The 15,752-nt window shown below is 51.5% G+C and overlaps 1 protein-coding gene across 2 annotated transcripts; it reads left to right on the forward strand.

Annotated features, from left to right (window-relative positions):
- Positions 1-164: 164 nt before the first annotated feature.
- Positions 165-14,971, forward strand: Lsr (lipolysis stimulated lipoprotein receptor). Of its 2 annotated transcripts, XM_021166604.2 has the most exons (10): positions 165-538; positions 1,422-1,766; positions 6,643-6,762; positions 9,877-9,933; positions 10,495-10,641; positions 13,431-13,592; positions 13,711-13,770; positions 13,863-13,994; positions 14,124-14,752; positions 14,841-14,971. In XM_021166604.2, exons 1-10 carry the CDS (start codon positions 445-447, stop codon positions 14,874-14,876), a joined length of 1,782 nt encoding a protein of 593 aa, XP_021022263.1. In that variant the 5' UTR covers positions 165-444; the 3' UTR covers positions 14,877-14,971. The 2 variants fall into 2 exon arrangements, with proteins under 2 accessions (XP_021022263.1, XP_021022264.1); XM_021166605.2 differs by lacking the exon at positions 9,877-9,933 and having other exon boundaries at positions 166-538.
- The last annotated feature ends 781 nt before the right edge of the window (positions 14,972-15,752 follow it).

Consider the following 15,752-nt stretch of genomic DNA (forward strand, 5'->3'; position numbering starts at 1 on the left):
GTGGCTGCACAGGTCGCCTATGGTGCAGACGCCCTCCTGGCAAAGCGGTCACTTGGTTCAGGCCCTGGAGGCAGGAGCGCACCTGAGTCAGCCCACTTCCGGGGAGGGAGGTCCGCAAGGCCCGCCCCCGCCGCCCACCCCCAAGTCCAGCCCCCGGGCTCCCACCCTTGTGTACCTGGGCGGTTCCATTCCCGGGAGTGCGCAGGGGGTAGAGTGACCCAGAGAGCCACCGCGCGCCTGGTCAGTTGTCTCCGGGAAGCCGAAGGCATGAGCTTCGTCTAAGTTCATCTTGTAGGTTAGAACTCCCCCAGTGCGAGGAAAATGGACTTGGAATAGGGGCCGGGCGCAGCACGCACCCTTTTCGGCCCTGGTGCTCGCCGCGCCCCCTACTCTCTGGATACTTGGGAGGGGACGCGCGGGCACCGTCGCTGCTAGACGGCCGCGATGGCGCCGGCGGCCAGCGCGTGTGCTGGGGCGCCTGGCTCCCACCCGGCCACCATGATCTTCGTGTGTCTTTTTCTCATCATTTACTGCCCAGGTAAGGATTGGGGTCCCTGGTGCTGTGGGACGGCGGGAGGGCGCTACAGGAGGTGGATGGAGGGCTGTGGTTCTCACCACAGCCTTGGAGGGCCTTGGAGGACCCGAAACCAAGTGGTGGGGAGTCGTGGGTGATGGTTGGTGCGGGAGTGCAGATTAAAGATCTCCAGAACCCGCCTGGTTGAGGAGACCCCTGTGTGCCCAAGGAAGGGAGTTTCTTGTGGTGCCCAGTCCGGTCCTCCGCCTTTGTTGGAGATAACAGGAAGTGAAAACTCTGGGGATCTTAAGGCTGAGCCCTGTGTGGAGAAGGGGACCCTTTGTGGTCAGGAGCAAGGCCTCCCGATCATGAGATAGGCCTGCCATTGGGATCTTGGACGCACCTCAAGATTTCTAAGTGTTGGGGTAACGGGGAGAGGTCATTACCGGACAGGATCAGGCCTAGAGCTCGAGAGAGAAACAGTGCCCTGGCTTGGAGTGGGTGTGGAATTGGGGACTCCCCACCCCACCTACATCCCTGGTATCTGTAGAATGGACTTTTGAACCTTAAATCATCTTCCGCCTAGATTGTTGAATGTTAGCTTAGGTGGGGGCCTAGGGGTTCCATCTACGTTTGGATGTGCATTTTGAAGAGTCTCTGGGTAGGAGGATGTGGACAGAGTATTCTAGGGACCTAGCCCGGATGGCTACATACTTATCACTTTTCAGCCCCGGAGGTGTATAAAATGGGCATGATTATCAGATCTGCCTCACCAGTCTCGGGGATTAAGGAACAATATGCTAGGTGCTCTGAAAGACAGCATATACTGTCTAAGTGGTGTGGCTCATTGCTGTTGTGGTACCTCCCTGGGCTTGTCTATCCCTGCTAACTATACTCTTCTTCTCAGACCGTGCCAGTGCCATCCAGGTGACTGTGCCTGACCCCTACCACGTAGTGATCCTGTTCCAGCCAGTGACACTGCACTGCACCTACCAGATGAGCAACACCCTCACAGCCCCTATCGTGATCTGGAAGTATAAGTCGTTCTGTCGGGACCGTGTTGCCGACGCCTTCTCCCCTGCCAGCGTGGACAACCAGCTCAACGCCCAGCTGGCGGCTGGCAACCCCGGCTACAACCCCTATGTGGAGTGCCAGGACAGCGTACGCACTGTCAGAGTGGTGGCCACCAAACAGGGCAATGCTGTGACCCTGGGAGACTACTATCAGGGCAGGAGAATCACCATCACAGGAAGTATGTGGGGCAAGGCGGGAGGAGGCTCTGTGGGTGGTGGGAGTGAGACTGTTTGAGGGTCCTGTCCTAAATGGGCCAGTGAAGGAAAGGATCCTTCCATTTACCCACCTGTCCACCCACTCACCCATCCATGCATTCATGCATCCATTCACTTGCCTACCCACACATCCATCTACCCACATATCACCTATCCATCCATCTATATCCTTCCATCCCATTATCCCACAATAAAGCCCAGACTGTGTACCAAGTTTGTTCTAGGCTCTGGGAACATAGAAATAAAACCATCAAATCACCCTCTTACAGAGTTTAGGGTGTTATAAAGGAGACAGACTAAATATACAGTGTCAAAGGCTTGCGGATAAAACAACAAAAACTGAGTAGAGATTAAAGTGAGGATTTCTTATATAATACTAAATTGCCAGCAATAAGAAGTAATACTTTAACCAGCTGTTATAGCAAACCTATAACCGCGGCATTTACAGGGCTGAGGCAGAGGATCTGCCTCAAGACCAGCTGTATGCAGTGAGACCCAAGGCCTGCTTTAGTTTTGCCTGGAGTGGGTTAGCTCAGGTAGACCACACAGTAATTGAGTAACTCCATTTTATTGTTGTCATTTTTTCAGAGGTCCCTAGAGACAAGTGTCTTGCTGGAAGTTAACAGCTGAGTTTGAATGCCACCATTGTAGACCTCGTCTCCAATCATTCATTCATTCTTTTTGTTCTCTAATGGTACTAGAGATGGATGGAACTCTTGACTGTAGAATGTTCCCTCTGTCCCTGGCAGGGCGCAGGTGAAAAGCAGGGTCCCAAGGGATCGGACTTGCCTTGAATCCCCACGGAAACTCAGCTCTAAGCTTCCGCTGCCCGTGAAGCTGGGGAGAGAGGGCTTCTTGGGAACTCCCACTGGGCCTAATAATGATCAGGACATCATCAATACAGAGAAGTCCTTGAAGGCCGGCTGCAACTGGATGTGCAAAACTCAATAATGTCAGGATATATCCTGGGGGAAACCTCATAGCCCACAGCCTTCTAGCTGGCTTATCTCAGTAGTGGTACTTAAGTCCCAGTAGCCAAGACAGCCTCCCTCCTCTTCAGCTTTGAGGACAAGGTATTTAAGAGGTGGACCTCTCGGTTGGTATCCCAGAGCCCTCCTACTTTTTAAGAGTGAAAGTAAGTATAACCTGTCCCCAGCTACTCCGGAGGCTGAGACAGGGGTGTGTGAGCATATGTGTAGAAGTTCAAGGTTCAAGGCCATCATGGGCCACTTAGTGAAACCTTGTCTCCAATAGTGAAAAGAGGATTAGGATGTAGCTGGGTGGTACAGTGCCTGTCTAGTATGGTTGAATGGTTGGTAGAAAAAAAAAATAGATGCCCATCTCCCAGGGTCACCTTTACACTCCTCTTGCTTTGGGAGCTGTGGGTTATTATAGCAGAGGGCCTAGTGTTAACTTCTGCCAACTGCTTGGAGCTACTCCCTGCGCCCTCCCCCCCCCACCCCATTCTGAGCTGTCTGAACAGGACCCTGAGGGCCTCTGAAATCATGAGGCATCCCTTTACTGTGTGTAAATAAGGAGTCAGGACATAGGCCAGGCTCTGTTCCCACTGGAGACCAGTATCTTGGCCTCTCACCTCACACATGGAATCATTGCCCAGCCCCTGTGATCTTGGGGGCCAGCAGGGACCAGGAACAGGGTGTGCCCCACAGGAAGGAGGTAGGCCCAGGCCTCAGGAGTGATCAAAAGAAACCGGAAAGCCTTCCTTCTCATGGGTTCTGCAAACATCTGACGGGCCAAGTACAATATAGCAAGGCCCAGATCTGGTCCTGGAGGTCCCTGGTTTTAATGTCTGGCCTATGTAATCATTTCCCATGGCAGGGGGTTCCTGTTCACGCCTTCGGCTTTGGGAGAGGTCAGGAAGGAGTAATCAAAACCATAGGCCCATAGGAGAAGAACAGTTGGGTGGGCACCACAGCCAATGAGCTTTCCAACCAACCCGTGGGTCCCAGGTCCCTTTGAGCATTGAACATCTTGGTCCTACAAGAGCATTAACCGTGGGTGCTCCAATTCACAACACCCGACACCCACTGTTGGACCATAGTCACCTACGTGGGAAGTCATGAGTTCAGAGAGCAGTGCAGAAAAAAAAACAGGAATATTTAGGGCAGTCTTAAGGGTTCTGTGAAAGGCTGGTGTCTGCGATGGAGGGGGATCTGTGCATGACACAACCGCAATCAACAACGGCTAGAAGCCTGACCTTGGGCTGGGAGTAGTCTTTGCCTCGCCAAGGTTACCCCGGGCAGCTTTCCCAGAGCTGCGCAGCCCCACGCCTGGCACTTGCTGTCATTCCTAGGGCATTGCCCTTTATTCTGTTCTCATACTTCGGCCTCCTAAGTGCTAGGGTAAATACATCTGTGCCATCACATCTGTGCCACCACATCTGGCTCAAACTTTTGTTTTTATAGTTAGCAAACTACCATGAGTTCTAGGCCAGCCAAGACTCAAAAGAGAAAGTCAGCCAAAGAACTGAATATACCTTTTATGGAAAAAAAAAATTCCAAAACTAAAAAAAAAAAAAATTATTTAAATGAAGTAAGAGGTAGCCTTGTTTTTTAATTTTATGTGTCTCCTTGGCCTAGCGCAGTAGAAGCAAGAATTTCCAAGCAGCTTTGGTCGGCTATGAGGTCACATGTCACATGGAAAACTCTTTTGAATGTTCCTGAGAGGTTAAGGGGGAAGGCTGTAAAATAAGGTGGCCTCAGGATCCCCTGCAAGGGCCAGGGAACTCCAGGGTACCCCGCACCCCACCCCACCCCCGCCACACTGAGAATCTCTGCTTTCTAAGGAGGGTTCATTACGCGCTTCCTAGAATATTCAGTGCATTCTCTGGTTTTTGTTCATTGCGGCCCAGGGGTTGAGGTGGTCTCACTGTAGTTAGTCCAGGCTGGCTTCAAGCTTTCTGTCTTTCTACCTTAACCTCCCCAGAGCTGGAGACATCTGCCGCCATACCCTCAGCCATGTTGAATGCCACATGAATAGATCTGGTGTTTATTTGATAACCAGATGGCTAGAATCTTGGGACAAGCAATGCAAGCTAAGGAGAGGGACAGCCTTCCACAGAATCAGAGTTGGCTGAGGCTGACTCCGTTCTTCTGCCATAATGTTTGTCAGAGGTGAAGACAGAATTAGCATGGGAGCAGGGTGAACAGCTTCAGTGGGCAGGAGATGGAAGTTGAGGTAGCCAGGGGGTGCTTCTCCAGGTTTAAGCTTGACTAACCGAAGGAACCTACCTGGAGGGACACAAAAGATGAGCTGAAGGCCACTGAGATCATGGGGGTAACATTGACTAGCTAGTATCCAAAGAACCTGTTGAGGACTTTGCGGGCCTGGGGACTGTGCTTGGCATGATCTGGGTAGATTCTGGAAAGGGCTTGCTTTCTCAGGAAACGTTAGCACTTAATAGCTGGTGTCTCAGTGGGTACCTCGGATTTAGGCACCCAAAGTTAACTGCTATCATGGGTGTGGTGGGCAGGTTGTCATACAGGCTCCTGGGCCCATGGGATCAGGTGACAGGCAGGTCATCAGGAGCCTGTGGCAGAGAAGACCAAGGTTATGACCCTCTGGGATTCTGTTGGCTAAGACACTAAGATAGAGTCTCCAAACAGAGGCTTCCCTGTCCCAGCCTGCTAGGTTGATTAAAGGATGTAACTAATTAGGGCCTGAGGAGTATAGAGGAAAACCGGATGTGCTAAAAGACTTTCATTAGTGGTGTAATTAGCAGGCACCTTGCCTGGGGCTGCTTCAGACCAGCGCGTCCCCAAGCCCTGGGACTGACCTGGAATGTGGGGACAGAAAAGGAGGAGATGGGCTTGAAACTGGGAGTATCTGGGAGTGTCGCTGGCTCTCCCACACCCACTCCTTGGTGCGCAGGCATCTCCTATCTGGGATCTGGCCTAGTTAGCTTGGTTGCCTAGCTTTGTACACCACCCCCAAGGCTTGATGATGGGAGATCAGACTTGGCTTGGTAAGAAGCAAGTGTCTAGGATGAAAGCAACAGGTTCTGGAGGCAGGACTGTCCTCACCACTGGCTGGATTATGTCATTGCTCCACACCAGATGTCTCACCCCCCAAACCACAATGATCGTTATGTTCACCTCCTAGACTTGGTTTGGGTTTCTTTGTTTTATGTCAGTCCTGGGGATCTAAGTCAGGCACTCTGTGTGCTAGGCGAGCATTCTACCACGGAGCCACAGACCTAGCCCATGTTTCTTTATTTTGAGAGAGGATCATACATACATACATAGCCCAGACTGTTGTTCAGCTTGAGACTATACTGCCTCAGCCTCTTGAGTGCAGGATGAGCAGCAGCCTATGCCACTGTGAGTAGCACCCAGACAGAACAGTACCTAAAAAATAGTGTGCTCCTGGATGAATGGTTTCATTTTAGCTGGTAGGTACTTGTCTGAAATCGCAGCACTTGGGAAGTTGAAGTGGGAGGGTTTTTTAGTTCAAGGCCAGCCTGGGACACAATGAGATACTGTATCAAACAAAACCTAATGATTTGATACTTATTTCTAGGTGTAATTGTTTTTTTTTGCCTGTTTATGTCTGTGCCTGCCTGGTGCCTGGGGATGTCAGGGAGGAGATTGGATCCCCTGGAACTGGAGTTAGAGATGGTCGTTAGCGTCATGTGGGTCCTGGGAGCTGAACCCTGGGTCCTTAGCAAGAGCAACAAGGGCTCTTAACTGATGATCCATCTCTCCAGCCCCAACCAATGATTTACTTTTGCTCCCTCCTTAAGATGTAGGGGGCTCAGCCCCTGATGATCTTAAGAGTACCCTCCCTGCGCTGCCTTTACACTGTCTCCTCCTGACCCAGATGCGGACCTGACCTTCGAGCAGACGGCCTGGGGAGACAGTGGAGTGTATTACTGCTCCGTGGTCTCAGCCCAAGATCTGGATGGGAACAACGAGGCATACGCAGAGCTCATTGTCCTTGGTGAGTGAGGCTGGGCTCAGAGGGTGCTGGGAGCAGGGGAGCGGGAGCTGGTATGCTCTTTGTCCACTCTTGTGTGTCCACCCTCTGTCATCCAGCTGGGCCCTGTCGCCTGCTTTGCTCCTTCCCTTGCGGCACTGTCAGTCACTTGGGCTTCTCCATGCCCTGCATCCCAGATAGGACCCTTCCTAAATCTCAGGCATTTTAAACCAGCCAGAGTCAAAGTTAGAGTGAGCTGAGGAATCTACCTCTAGCCAGTCTCTGGTTCTAAACTACACGGAGGCAGGCGTGGTGGCTTATGCTTTTAATGCTAGCACTTGGAGGCAGAAGCAGAGGCAGGTGCATCTCTGAGTTTGAGGCCAGCCCAGTCTACATAGCAAGTTCAAGGACAGACAGAGCTACAAAATAGCGAGACCCTGGGCAGAGTTAATTGGTAGTAGGAACTAACCTGGTGTGGGGGTCTGTTGTTTTGGGTTCCTATGGAAAGTAGTGGCGCGGTCACATGAAATCAGTAACCTTTTCACTGTCCAGGGCTACTTAGAATACCTGGTAAAAAAGTATGTTATAGTGCAAGTTGTTATATTGTCACTGAGGAGATAACAGCCGAAAACAAGACTGTACATATTTATTAAAGTCACATATTTTGAAAGGGTGGTGGCCCATTTGAGAGGCTGAGTCAATACAATCAAGAGCCCGAGACCAGGGGCTGGAGAAGTAGCTCAGCGGTTAAGAGCACTGTCTGCTCTTCCAGAGGTCCTGAGTTCAAATCCCAGCAGCCACATGGTGGCTCACAACCATCTGTAATGGGATTCGATGCCCTCTTCTGGTGAGTCTGAAGACAGCTGCAGTGTACTCATATAAATACACCTTTAAAAAAAAAAGTTCTAGGCCAACCTTGAGCCACGTAGTCCCTTTCAGAATGACCTAGGCTACACTGAATTCCAGGCTAATCTGAGCTACACAGTGACTTTCTAGCTAGTGTAGGCTAGCTGTTTAAAAAGGGAGTAGAAGGGAAATTTTCTTTTTAACATTTCCAATGTATTCTGGCTCTGGAAGTCTAGCTATATACCTAAGGCTGGACCTACCTTCCTACCTTCTGCCACATCTCCAGGGTCACAGTATACCCTGAGTCCCTTGTCCAAGCACAAATTTGTCTTTTGCCCTGGGGGGGGGGGGCGGTTGTATGCGACTTAAGCAGTGTGTGAAAGTTTTGAGTGCGTCTAAAACATGGCAGGGGTAGGGTAGAGTGTCCTCAGGGTCTCCAGTCTGGCCAGGTGGCTTCCTTGCCTAGACCAATCAGAAACCGGCTCGTAGTCTTTCATGCCATGTGCTGGATGCCAGAGAAGCTTCAGCTGTGCAGTGCCATCCTCGTGTGTAAACAAGTGTCTGGTGGGAACAGGTCCAGAGGGCTCAGGCCACAGCCCAAAGGGCAAATGGTGGGCTCTTCCCTCCGATGACCTTGGGACCTCTGCTGGCATGTACTATCAGCAGTTCTTGGAACCACCGAGGGGCCTCATGAGTTCTGTGCCATGTTTGTGGTTTCTACCTAGTTGTTATCAGTATTAAAATTAAACTTGGATTTTTTTCTTAAATGGGGTCTCGCTGTATAGCCCAAATTGGCTTAAAGTGGCAACCCCCGTATCCCCAGTATCTCGACCCTCTCGAGTGCTTAGATTATAATTATAGCATGTGTCACTACAACTTGTTGAAACTCAGAAGCTTTTAAAATCCCAAGATAACTCAACTGGGAGATGTTAGTTATCAAGGTGGTAGTGTTGGTGTGTGAGGGAGGGAGCCGGTGCAAGCCCAGCTGTGCTCTCCCAGGAAGAGGGAGTGTACCTACTGTCATGATACAAAGTTTTGGCTTCTTGAAGGAAGTTTTTGTTTCTTATTTATTATGAGCCAGAGTCCCATGTAACCTTCAATTGATTATGTAGCTAAGGCTATTTTAAACTCCTAGTGTTCCTGCCTCACCCACCAAGTGCTGGGATTAGAGATATACATCACCACGCCCAGCTGCCAAGGGCACATACTCTGTTGAGAAGTGTGTTGGTGTGGAGTGTGAGTGTGTATCTGTGTGTATATGCACACTCTCCCGATACAATGCTTGTTGGGCACGGGGCCTCTACCATGCCCTAGAGAAGGGTCTTGAAACTTACATGGGCGACCTGATTTGTGAACAGAACTCAGATCTTCCTGGGTCACGGAACCAGGTCCATCTATGACTTTAATGTGCCTTCATGGCCCTTTACTGCACTGAAAATAATACTGTGGGCTGGAGTGTAGCTGGGTAGTGAAGTACATGCTTAGCATTAATGAGGTCTTGGGTTCAAGTCCAAGCACTTCAAAAATAGATACATTGTATTTTACAATTGTGTCACTATAAAGAATTCATTGTGATATACTTGGTATCATTTTTTTTTGTACTTTACTATTTAACTTTTAATATGTTTATTCTTTGATAATTTCATACAGGTATGTTTTGGTTATATGCATGTACATAACCCACTCCCTACCTCCAACTTGCCCCAGAACACCGAACACGTTCCCATTCCAAATTCATTCCTTTTTTTTTTTTTTAATAGCCTACTGAGTCCAGTTATTATTGACTCTATGCTCATGGGTATGGGGCCATTCACCGGAGTATGGGCAAACCTACCAGTAGCCACAGATTCCCCTTGTAGCCATAAATTGCCCAAAGTTCCTCATTTTGAGCCCTGAGGGGTGGCTCATGCCTATAATCCTAGAATTCAGGAGGCTGAGGCAGGATTGCTTCAAGTTCAAGACCAACCTGAACTACAGTGTGAGACTGTTTAAAATAATAACTTTTTGGTGGGCTCTAGGGTTTACATACTTCGCCTAAGAGGACCTGTGTACGTGGGAGAGATGGAGTGCGAGGCTGAGGTCAGACCCTTAGCATCCATGGTGTATGTGATGGGGCTCCTGTGGCAGGGTGGAAGGTATATACCTCTGGCCTGGACTGTCCTAAGTCACCATTGTCTCCTTTGCTGTTTGGGACATGTTTTCCACTGACCAGTTGAAGCTAGCTGGTCTTAAGGGCAGTGGCTTGGGCTGGCGATGGCCAACATAATCTTGTTTCTTTTTTTGTCCCTCCAGGCAGGACCTCAGAAGCCCCTGAGCTCCTACCTGGTTTTCGGGCGGGGCCCTTGGAAGGTATGGGGTGGAATCCCTGGTGGGGCTTCTCTTGCCCCCCATAGACTGCTTCTGTTTCTAGTTACCCTCCCTACCCCCTAACTACTTCTCGCTGGAGACCTCCACTAAACCTACCCCATTCTGTGACATCTAGTGGCCTGGCTGTGGGCTTGGGGTGGTCTGGGCTGGTTGAAGAGGTTCTGGGGCATAGGCAAAGGACTCGAGTGACTGGCGCCTGCTGTGTTCTTCTGGGTATGGGCTGTGGCTCTTTCCCCTCCTGAAGGCTACTGTTTGTGTTGCTCCAGCCAGACTCCCTCTTGCTCTGTGCTTTGTCTATTTAAACTCAAGATAAGGTCTCTGATGTGGGGACTGAAGCAGGCTGTCCTGGGGTATCCCTCTGTTGCTACGCCCTAGTCTTGGGCACAGAGAACCAAGCTGTAGTTGCAGGTTCTCTGAGGAGCTTTGCAGATAGTCCCCTGTCCCAGCGCTGGCTCCATAGCACCCTGTGAAGACTGGGTGCCCTGCCCATCCCTGTTATTCCTCAGCCCACCCAGCTCAGGGACCATTCTCCTTCTTCTGCAGATTGGCTCTTTGTGGTCGTGGTCTGCCTGGCAAGCCTCCTCCTCTTCCTCCTCCTGGGCATCTGCTGGTGCCAGTGCTGTCCCCACACCTGCTGCTGCTATGTCAGATGTCCCTGCTGCCCAGACAAGTGCTGTTGCCCTGAGGCCCGTAAGTGCCCCTCACCTGCTGCCCCCACTGGAACTCTGCTGGGCACATTAGCCCGCCTTCCAGATTTGGAGAGTAAGGCAGTGTGCACAGTAGACCGTGTAGAACCTGTTACTTTCCATCACTGTCCATTTACTTCAGCTTTTAATTTCCTGTATTTTGAGGCTTCTCTTATTCTCGCGTTGGGGATTGAAGCAAGGGCCCTGTGCATAGTAGGCAAACACTGCCACTGAACTACAGCCCTAACTCGTGAGGTTTTTCCTTTGAGAGGTTAGTTTTATGGCTGTGGCTCAAAAATAAAACCACCAAAAATAATCATGCCCAACATTCCAAGATATTATTGTAGATAATATCACTGGAAGGTAGAGCTCCCATTAAAAAACAAACTCTAGGTGGGTGTTCTTAGGCAATCCTAGCGGTGTGGAAAGATAGACAGGAAGATCGAAGTGTGAGGCTAGCCTGGGCTACACAGGATCCTGTCTCAAACAAAGCATAAACCTCACGTGGAAAGGTAAGTTTGTAAGCTAAGCAACACACAACCACACATCTTGTGTAGAGCCTCTGTATTAGATACATCCCTCACATCCAAGTGGGTACCTGTGGAGGGCTGGGAATAGGAACTGAGTAGAATCAAGACGTAGATAAATAAAGCAGTGGAAGAGAGGATAAGAAAATGGGTAATTCCATCTCCCAGTGCCCTTTAATTCCCCCTGGGAGGCTGTCTGGGTACCCCTGTACCCTGGTACATTGCCCACAGAAGAGAACGGGCCAAGTGGGGCTTGGAGGCCAGCTAGGTACCTGATGGGCTGATGAGGTTATAGCAGAGCTCTGCACAACAGGAACTTGGAGGTTTGCATGTGGATAGCATTTGGTGGGACCCACATAGCATGCACCACACCTGCCCCTGTTGGACAGTGCTATGAGCTGATACACAGGTCGGGTGGGGGTGGGGGGGGCTTGTTGTACACTCTGTGTGTGACCTGAAAGCCAAGCTCCCATCTCTATTAGGGTCCCAACTTCTTGGCTACACTGAGAGACAACTGTGAAGGTGCCAGGATGAAGCAGCCAAGCTGTATGCTTGAGCCACTACTCTCAAGGAGAAGCCTTCTGTGCTCTTACTGACTGTGCTAACATGGGCTGTGGGTCCATATTATAGATGTGGGGGAACCCCAGGAGCTGTGAGCACTAAGACTGGAGCTGGGTCCATCTACTCCACTGTCACATACCTAGGAATCCAATGCTTCCCATGGGAGTTTCTTCCTGTCTTCTCTGCCCCAGTTCCTTACTGCCTTATAGGAAGTATCAGCCTGCTGCTAATTATAACCCAGCCAGTCAATTAATGAAGGGACTCCTCATGGAGAGAGCTGAGCACTTAAGTTTTCTGCTCCCAAATTAGAGGAAGCCTGTAGGGTTCCGAGAAGAGTCCAGTAACTTTTGTATTGAACAACCATGCTTAGCAAGCACTCTGCCACTGACCTACATCCCAGGCCTCTTTTTACATATTTCAAGACTGTCTTCCTAACTCAAGCTGGCTGGCCTTAAAACTCTGGAGCCCTTCAAGACTGGAGAGATTACCTGGGTGTGGTAGAGCACACCTTTGGCCCTGGCGCTCTGTGCGTTCGAAGCTAGCCTGGTCTACAAAGCAAGTTCCAGGACAAGCCTGGGCCGTAACACTGAGAAACCATGCCTTGAAAAAGCAAAGAGCTCAGAGGTTAAAACAAACAAACAAACAAACAAAAACACTTGCTTCCATAAAAAGGGCCAGAATTTGATTCTCAGTTCAGCACTTCCCACTTCAGGGCTATCTTATTCCTCTGGCCTCCACAGGCACCTATACTCATATGTGCATATCCATGTCCACAACCCCCAACACACACACACACACACACTGGAAATCTTAAAAAAAAAAAAAAAGTCCATGGCTGGTAAGATGGTTGGTTCAGTTAGTAAAGGCAGCAGCTTCAAGCCTGCAGAGGGAGTCTGATCCCTAGGACCCCTGTGGTGGATGGAGAGCAAATTTCTGCAAGTGAATGAATGTGAATAGTAATGATGGTGAGAACACCCAGCCTCTAGCCTGAGAACAGTTCACCCTTGAACTGTCAAGCGAGTAAAGACAGTAGTTAGAAACCTGGAAGGGACTATATTACTCTAGGGTGCAGGCAAGGTAATTTCTGGGGCTCCCGTGTGTCTGCCTTACTCCACTTACTACATCTGGGAGGTAACAGGATGTTATGGACCCAACAGACTTGACTTTCCCACAGTATAGGCTAGGCTGCCCCAGCTTATGGGGACAGTAGCTAGCCCAGAACAGGGGCTTTATGTAAAGAGACTTTGCCTACTAATGCCTTTAGATACAGACCTGCCCTTCTTGGTTTGTATGACGGCTGAGGCAGGAGGATCTCAAGTTCAAGGTTTATCTTAGGTTTCTTCCTCAGCCACTTAGGAGTCCTTGTCTCAAGAAGGGGGGAAGGGGCTGAAGTTGGGAATGTAGTTCAGTGGAAAGACACCTAGTCCTAGTACCCAAACACAGACGACTACTCTGGATTTTTACATGAAATCTTTCCCTTGTCAGTTGTTGGCAAACCACCATGTATGGATTGGGCCTCTGATGTATCAGTGTACACCGCTGTTCTCAACTCCATGAGAAGTCAGATAGGATGTAGGGTGAAGGCTGTGTCCCTAGTCTAGAGTACTGCAGGGGTGGTATGGAGGGCAGAACCATGTCCCAGAATCCCATTCCAGCATGGGGCCGCACAGCGTCTGATCATGCTCATGCCATTCTGCCTTCCCAGTTTATGCTGCTGGCAAAGCAGCCACCTCAGGTGTGCCAAGCATCTATGCCCCCAGCATCTATACCCACCTCTCTCCTGCCAAGACCCCACCACCTCCGCCTGCCATGATTCCCATGCATCCTCCCTATGGGTACCCTGGAGACTTTGACAGGACTAGCTCAGGTGAGGCCTTGGGGAATCCAGACAAGAGGTGGGATTGGGCTGGAAGGGAGCATGGGAGATTGGGAGTGCCCAACTCTGCTCCAAATAGCAATCGTCACTGATAACCAGTCTCTATTAGTTGGTGGCCACAGCTCCCAGGTTCCCCTGCTGCGGGAAGTGGATGGCAGTGTATCTTCAGGTAAGATGCTGTGATTTTGAAGGGGTCATGCCTGGAGGGTTGATTCACATGCACATCCCCTCTCAAACTAATCACCTTGTTCCTCTCCTCAGAAGTACGAAGTGGCTACAGGATCCAGGCTAACCAGCAAGATGACTCCATGAGGGTCCTATACTATATGGAGAAGGAGCTAGCCAACTTTGATCCTTCCCGGCCTGGCCTTCCCAATGGCCGAGTGGAACGGGGTGAGCTGCAGACCTGAGTCTAAAGGGGATGAAGCATACTTGCCTGTGGTGCTCCCAGGGGAGGGTGTGAGTGTATGGGTGACAAGATTGGACCTGTCTTAGTACCAGTGATATCTCCCTTCTCTACAGCCATGAGTGAAGTAACCTCCCTCCATGAAGATGACTGGCGATCTCGGCCTTCCAGGGCTCCTGCCCTCACACCCATCAGGGATGAGGAGTGGAATCACCACTCCCCTCGGAGTCCCAGAACATGGGAGCAGGATCCCCTTCAAGAACAGCCAAGGGGTGGTTGGGGGTCCGGGCGGCCTCGGGCCCGCTCTGTGGATGCTCTAGATGACATCAACCGGCCTGGCTCCACTGAATCAGGACGGTCTTCTCCCCCAAGTAGTGGACGGAGAGGACGGGCCTATGCACCTCCGAGAAGTCGCAGCCGGGATGACCTCTATGACCCCGACGATCCTGGGGACTTGCCACATTCCCGAGATCCCCACTATTATGACGATTTGAGGTCTAGGGATCCACGTGCTGACCCCAGATCCCGTCAGCGATCCCGCGATCCTCGGGATGCAGGCTTCAGGTCACGGGACCCTCAGTATGATGGGCGACTCTTAGAAGAGGCTTTAAAGAAAAAGGGGTCTGGGGAGAGAAGGCGAGCTTACAGGGAGGAAGAAGAGGAAGAGGAGGGCCACTATCCCCCAGCACCTCCGCCTTACTCAGAGACTGACTCGCAGGCCTCGCGGGAGCGCAGGATGAAAAAGGTGAGCCTAGACCCTTTGACTTCAGATCTTCAGGACGCCTCTTCCTCCAGCCCGTACAGTTAACACTTTTTCTTTTCTCCTTTTGCAGAATTTGGCCCTGAGTCGGGAAAGTTTAGTCGTCTGATCCCACGTTTTGTTATGTAGCTTTTATACTTTTTTTTTAAATTGGAATATTGATGAAACTCTTCACCAAGCCTAATAAAATGTCTGATCACAAGATCTAAGCCTCTTGGTTTGCTGAGTTGGGAGGAGGGGGACCAGCAAAAGAAGGGGCCAGACAGGCCTTTAGCCTTCTCAGTAGCCAGCCGCCTAGAGTACGTGCCCCTTGCCGCCTCCGCCCTGCCCCGCCCCGACGTGCGCATGCGCCCTCGGGAGCGCGCAACCCGGCTCCCCTTCCTCCCGACTCCTATACGACCTACTTTAAGTCTTCAAACCCTGTACCCCGGCGATCTGAGCCCCCGCATCCGTGTTGCCGGGCGTTCCAGCCGGGCCTGCGTTCCAACCGGTGGTGGTCCTGTGTAGAGTCCCCGGGCCTGTGTGTGTGTACGCGCCCGGCCGCCACCAAAGACAGACAGCGCGCGCGTTCCCCAGGGCCTGCCCTCTCCCGCGCGCGCGCCCGCCCGCCCCGGGATCGCGCCGTCGCCGCCACCGCGCGCGCGCAGCTCCAGTAAAGGAGGAAAAAAAAAAAAAAAAAAAAGGAAAAAGAGAAGGGGGGGGGGTGATAGAAAGCGGCGGCAGCTGCAGCCACGATCCGCCGCCGCCGGACCAGGCTAGGCCGGGCGGCGGGCACGGGAGCTGGCGATCTGGGCAACAGGGCGGCCGCCATCCGGGCAGGGCCCTGTTAAAAAAAAAAAAGCTCAAGTCGCGGCGGCGGCGGCGGCGAGCGCTCAGGGAAGCAGGCCCCAGGCCGCGTGCGGCGGGCCGGCGGGCGGGGGGCAGCTGAGCTGTGGCCCGGAGCCTCGCACCGCCCGGAGCCGGCGGCGGGCGGAGGCGGCAGGAG

The sequence above is a fragment of the Mus caroli genome, unplaced genomic scaffold, assembly GCF_978045245.1.
Source record: "Mus caroli unplaced genomic scaffold, Mus_caroli_1 scaffold_8, whole genome shotgun sequence".
Taxonomy (NCBI): Eukaryota; Metazoa; Chordata; class Mammalia; order Rodentia; family Muridae; genus Mus; species Mus caroli.

Coding starts and splice junctions, on each gene's coding strand:
- Lsr (XM_021166604.2), top strand. CDS start 445: ATGGCGCCGGCGGCCAGCGCGTGTGCTGGGGCGCCTGGCTCCCACCCG. Junction 10,642..13,430: donor GTGCTGTTGCCCTGAGGCCC/GTAAGTGCCCCT, acceptor CTGCCTTCCCAG/TTTATGCTGCTGGCAAAGCA. Junction 13,771..13,862: donor GGATGGCAGTGTATCTTCAG/GTAAGATGCTGT, acceptor TCCTCTCCTCAG/AAGTACGAAGTGGCTACAGG.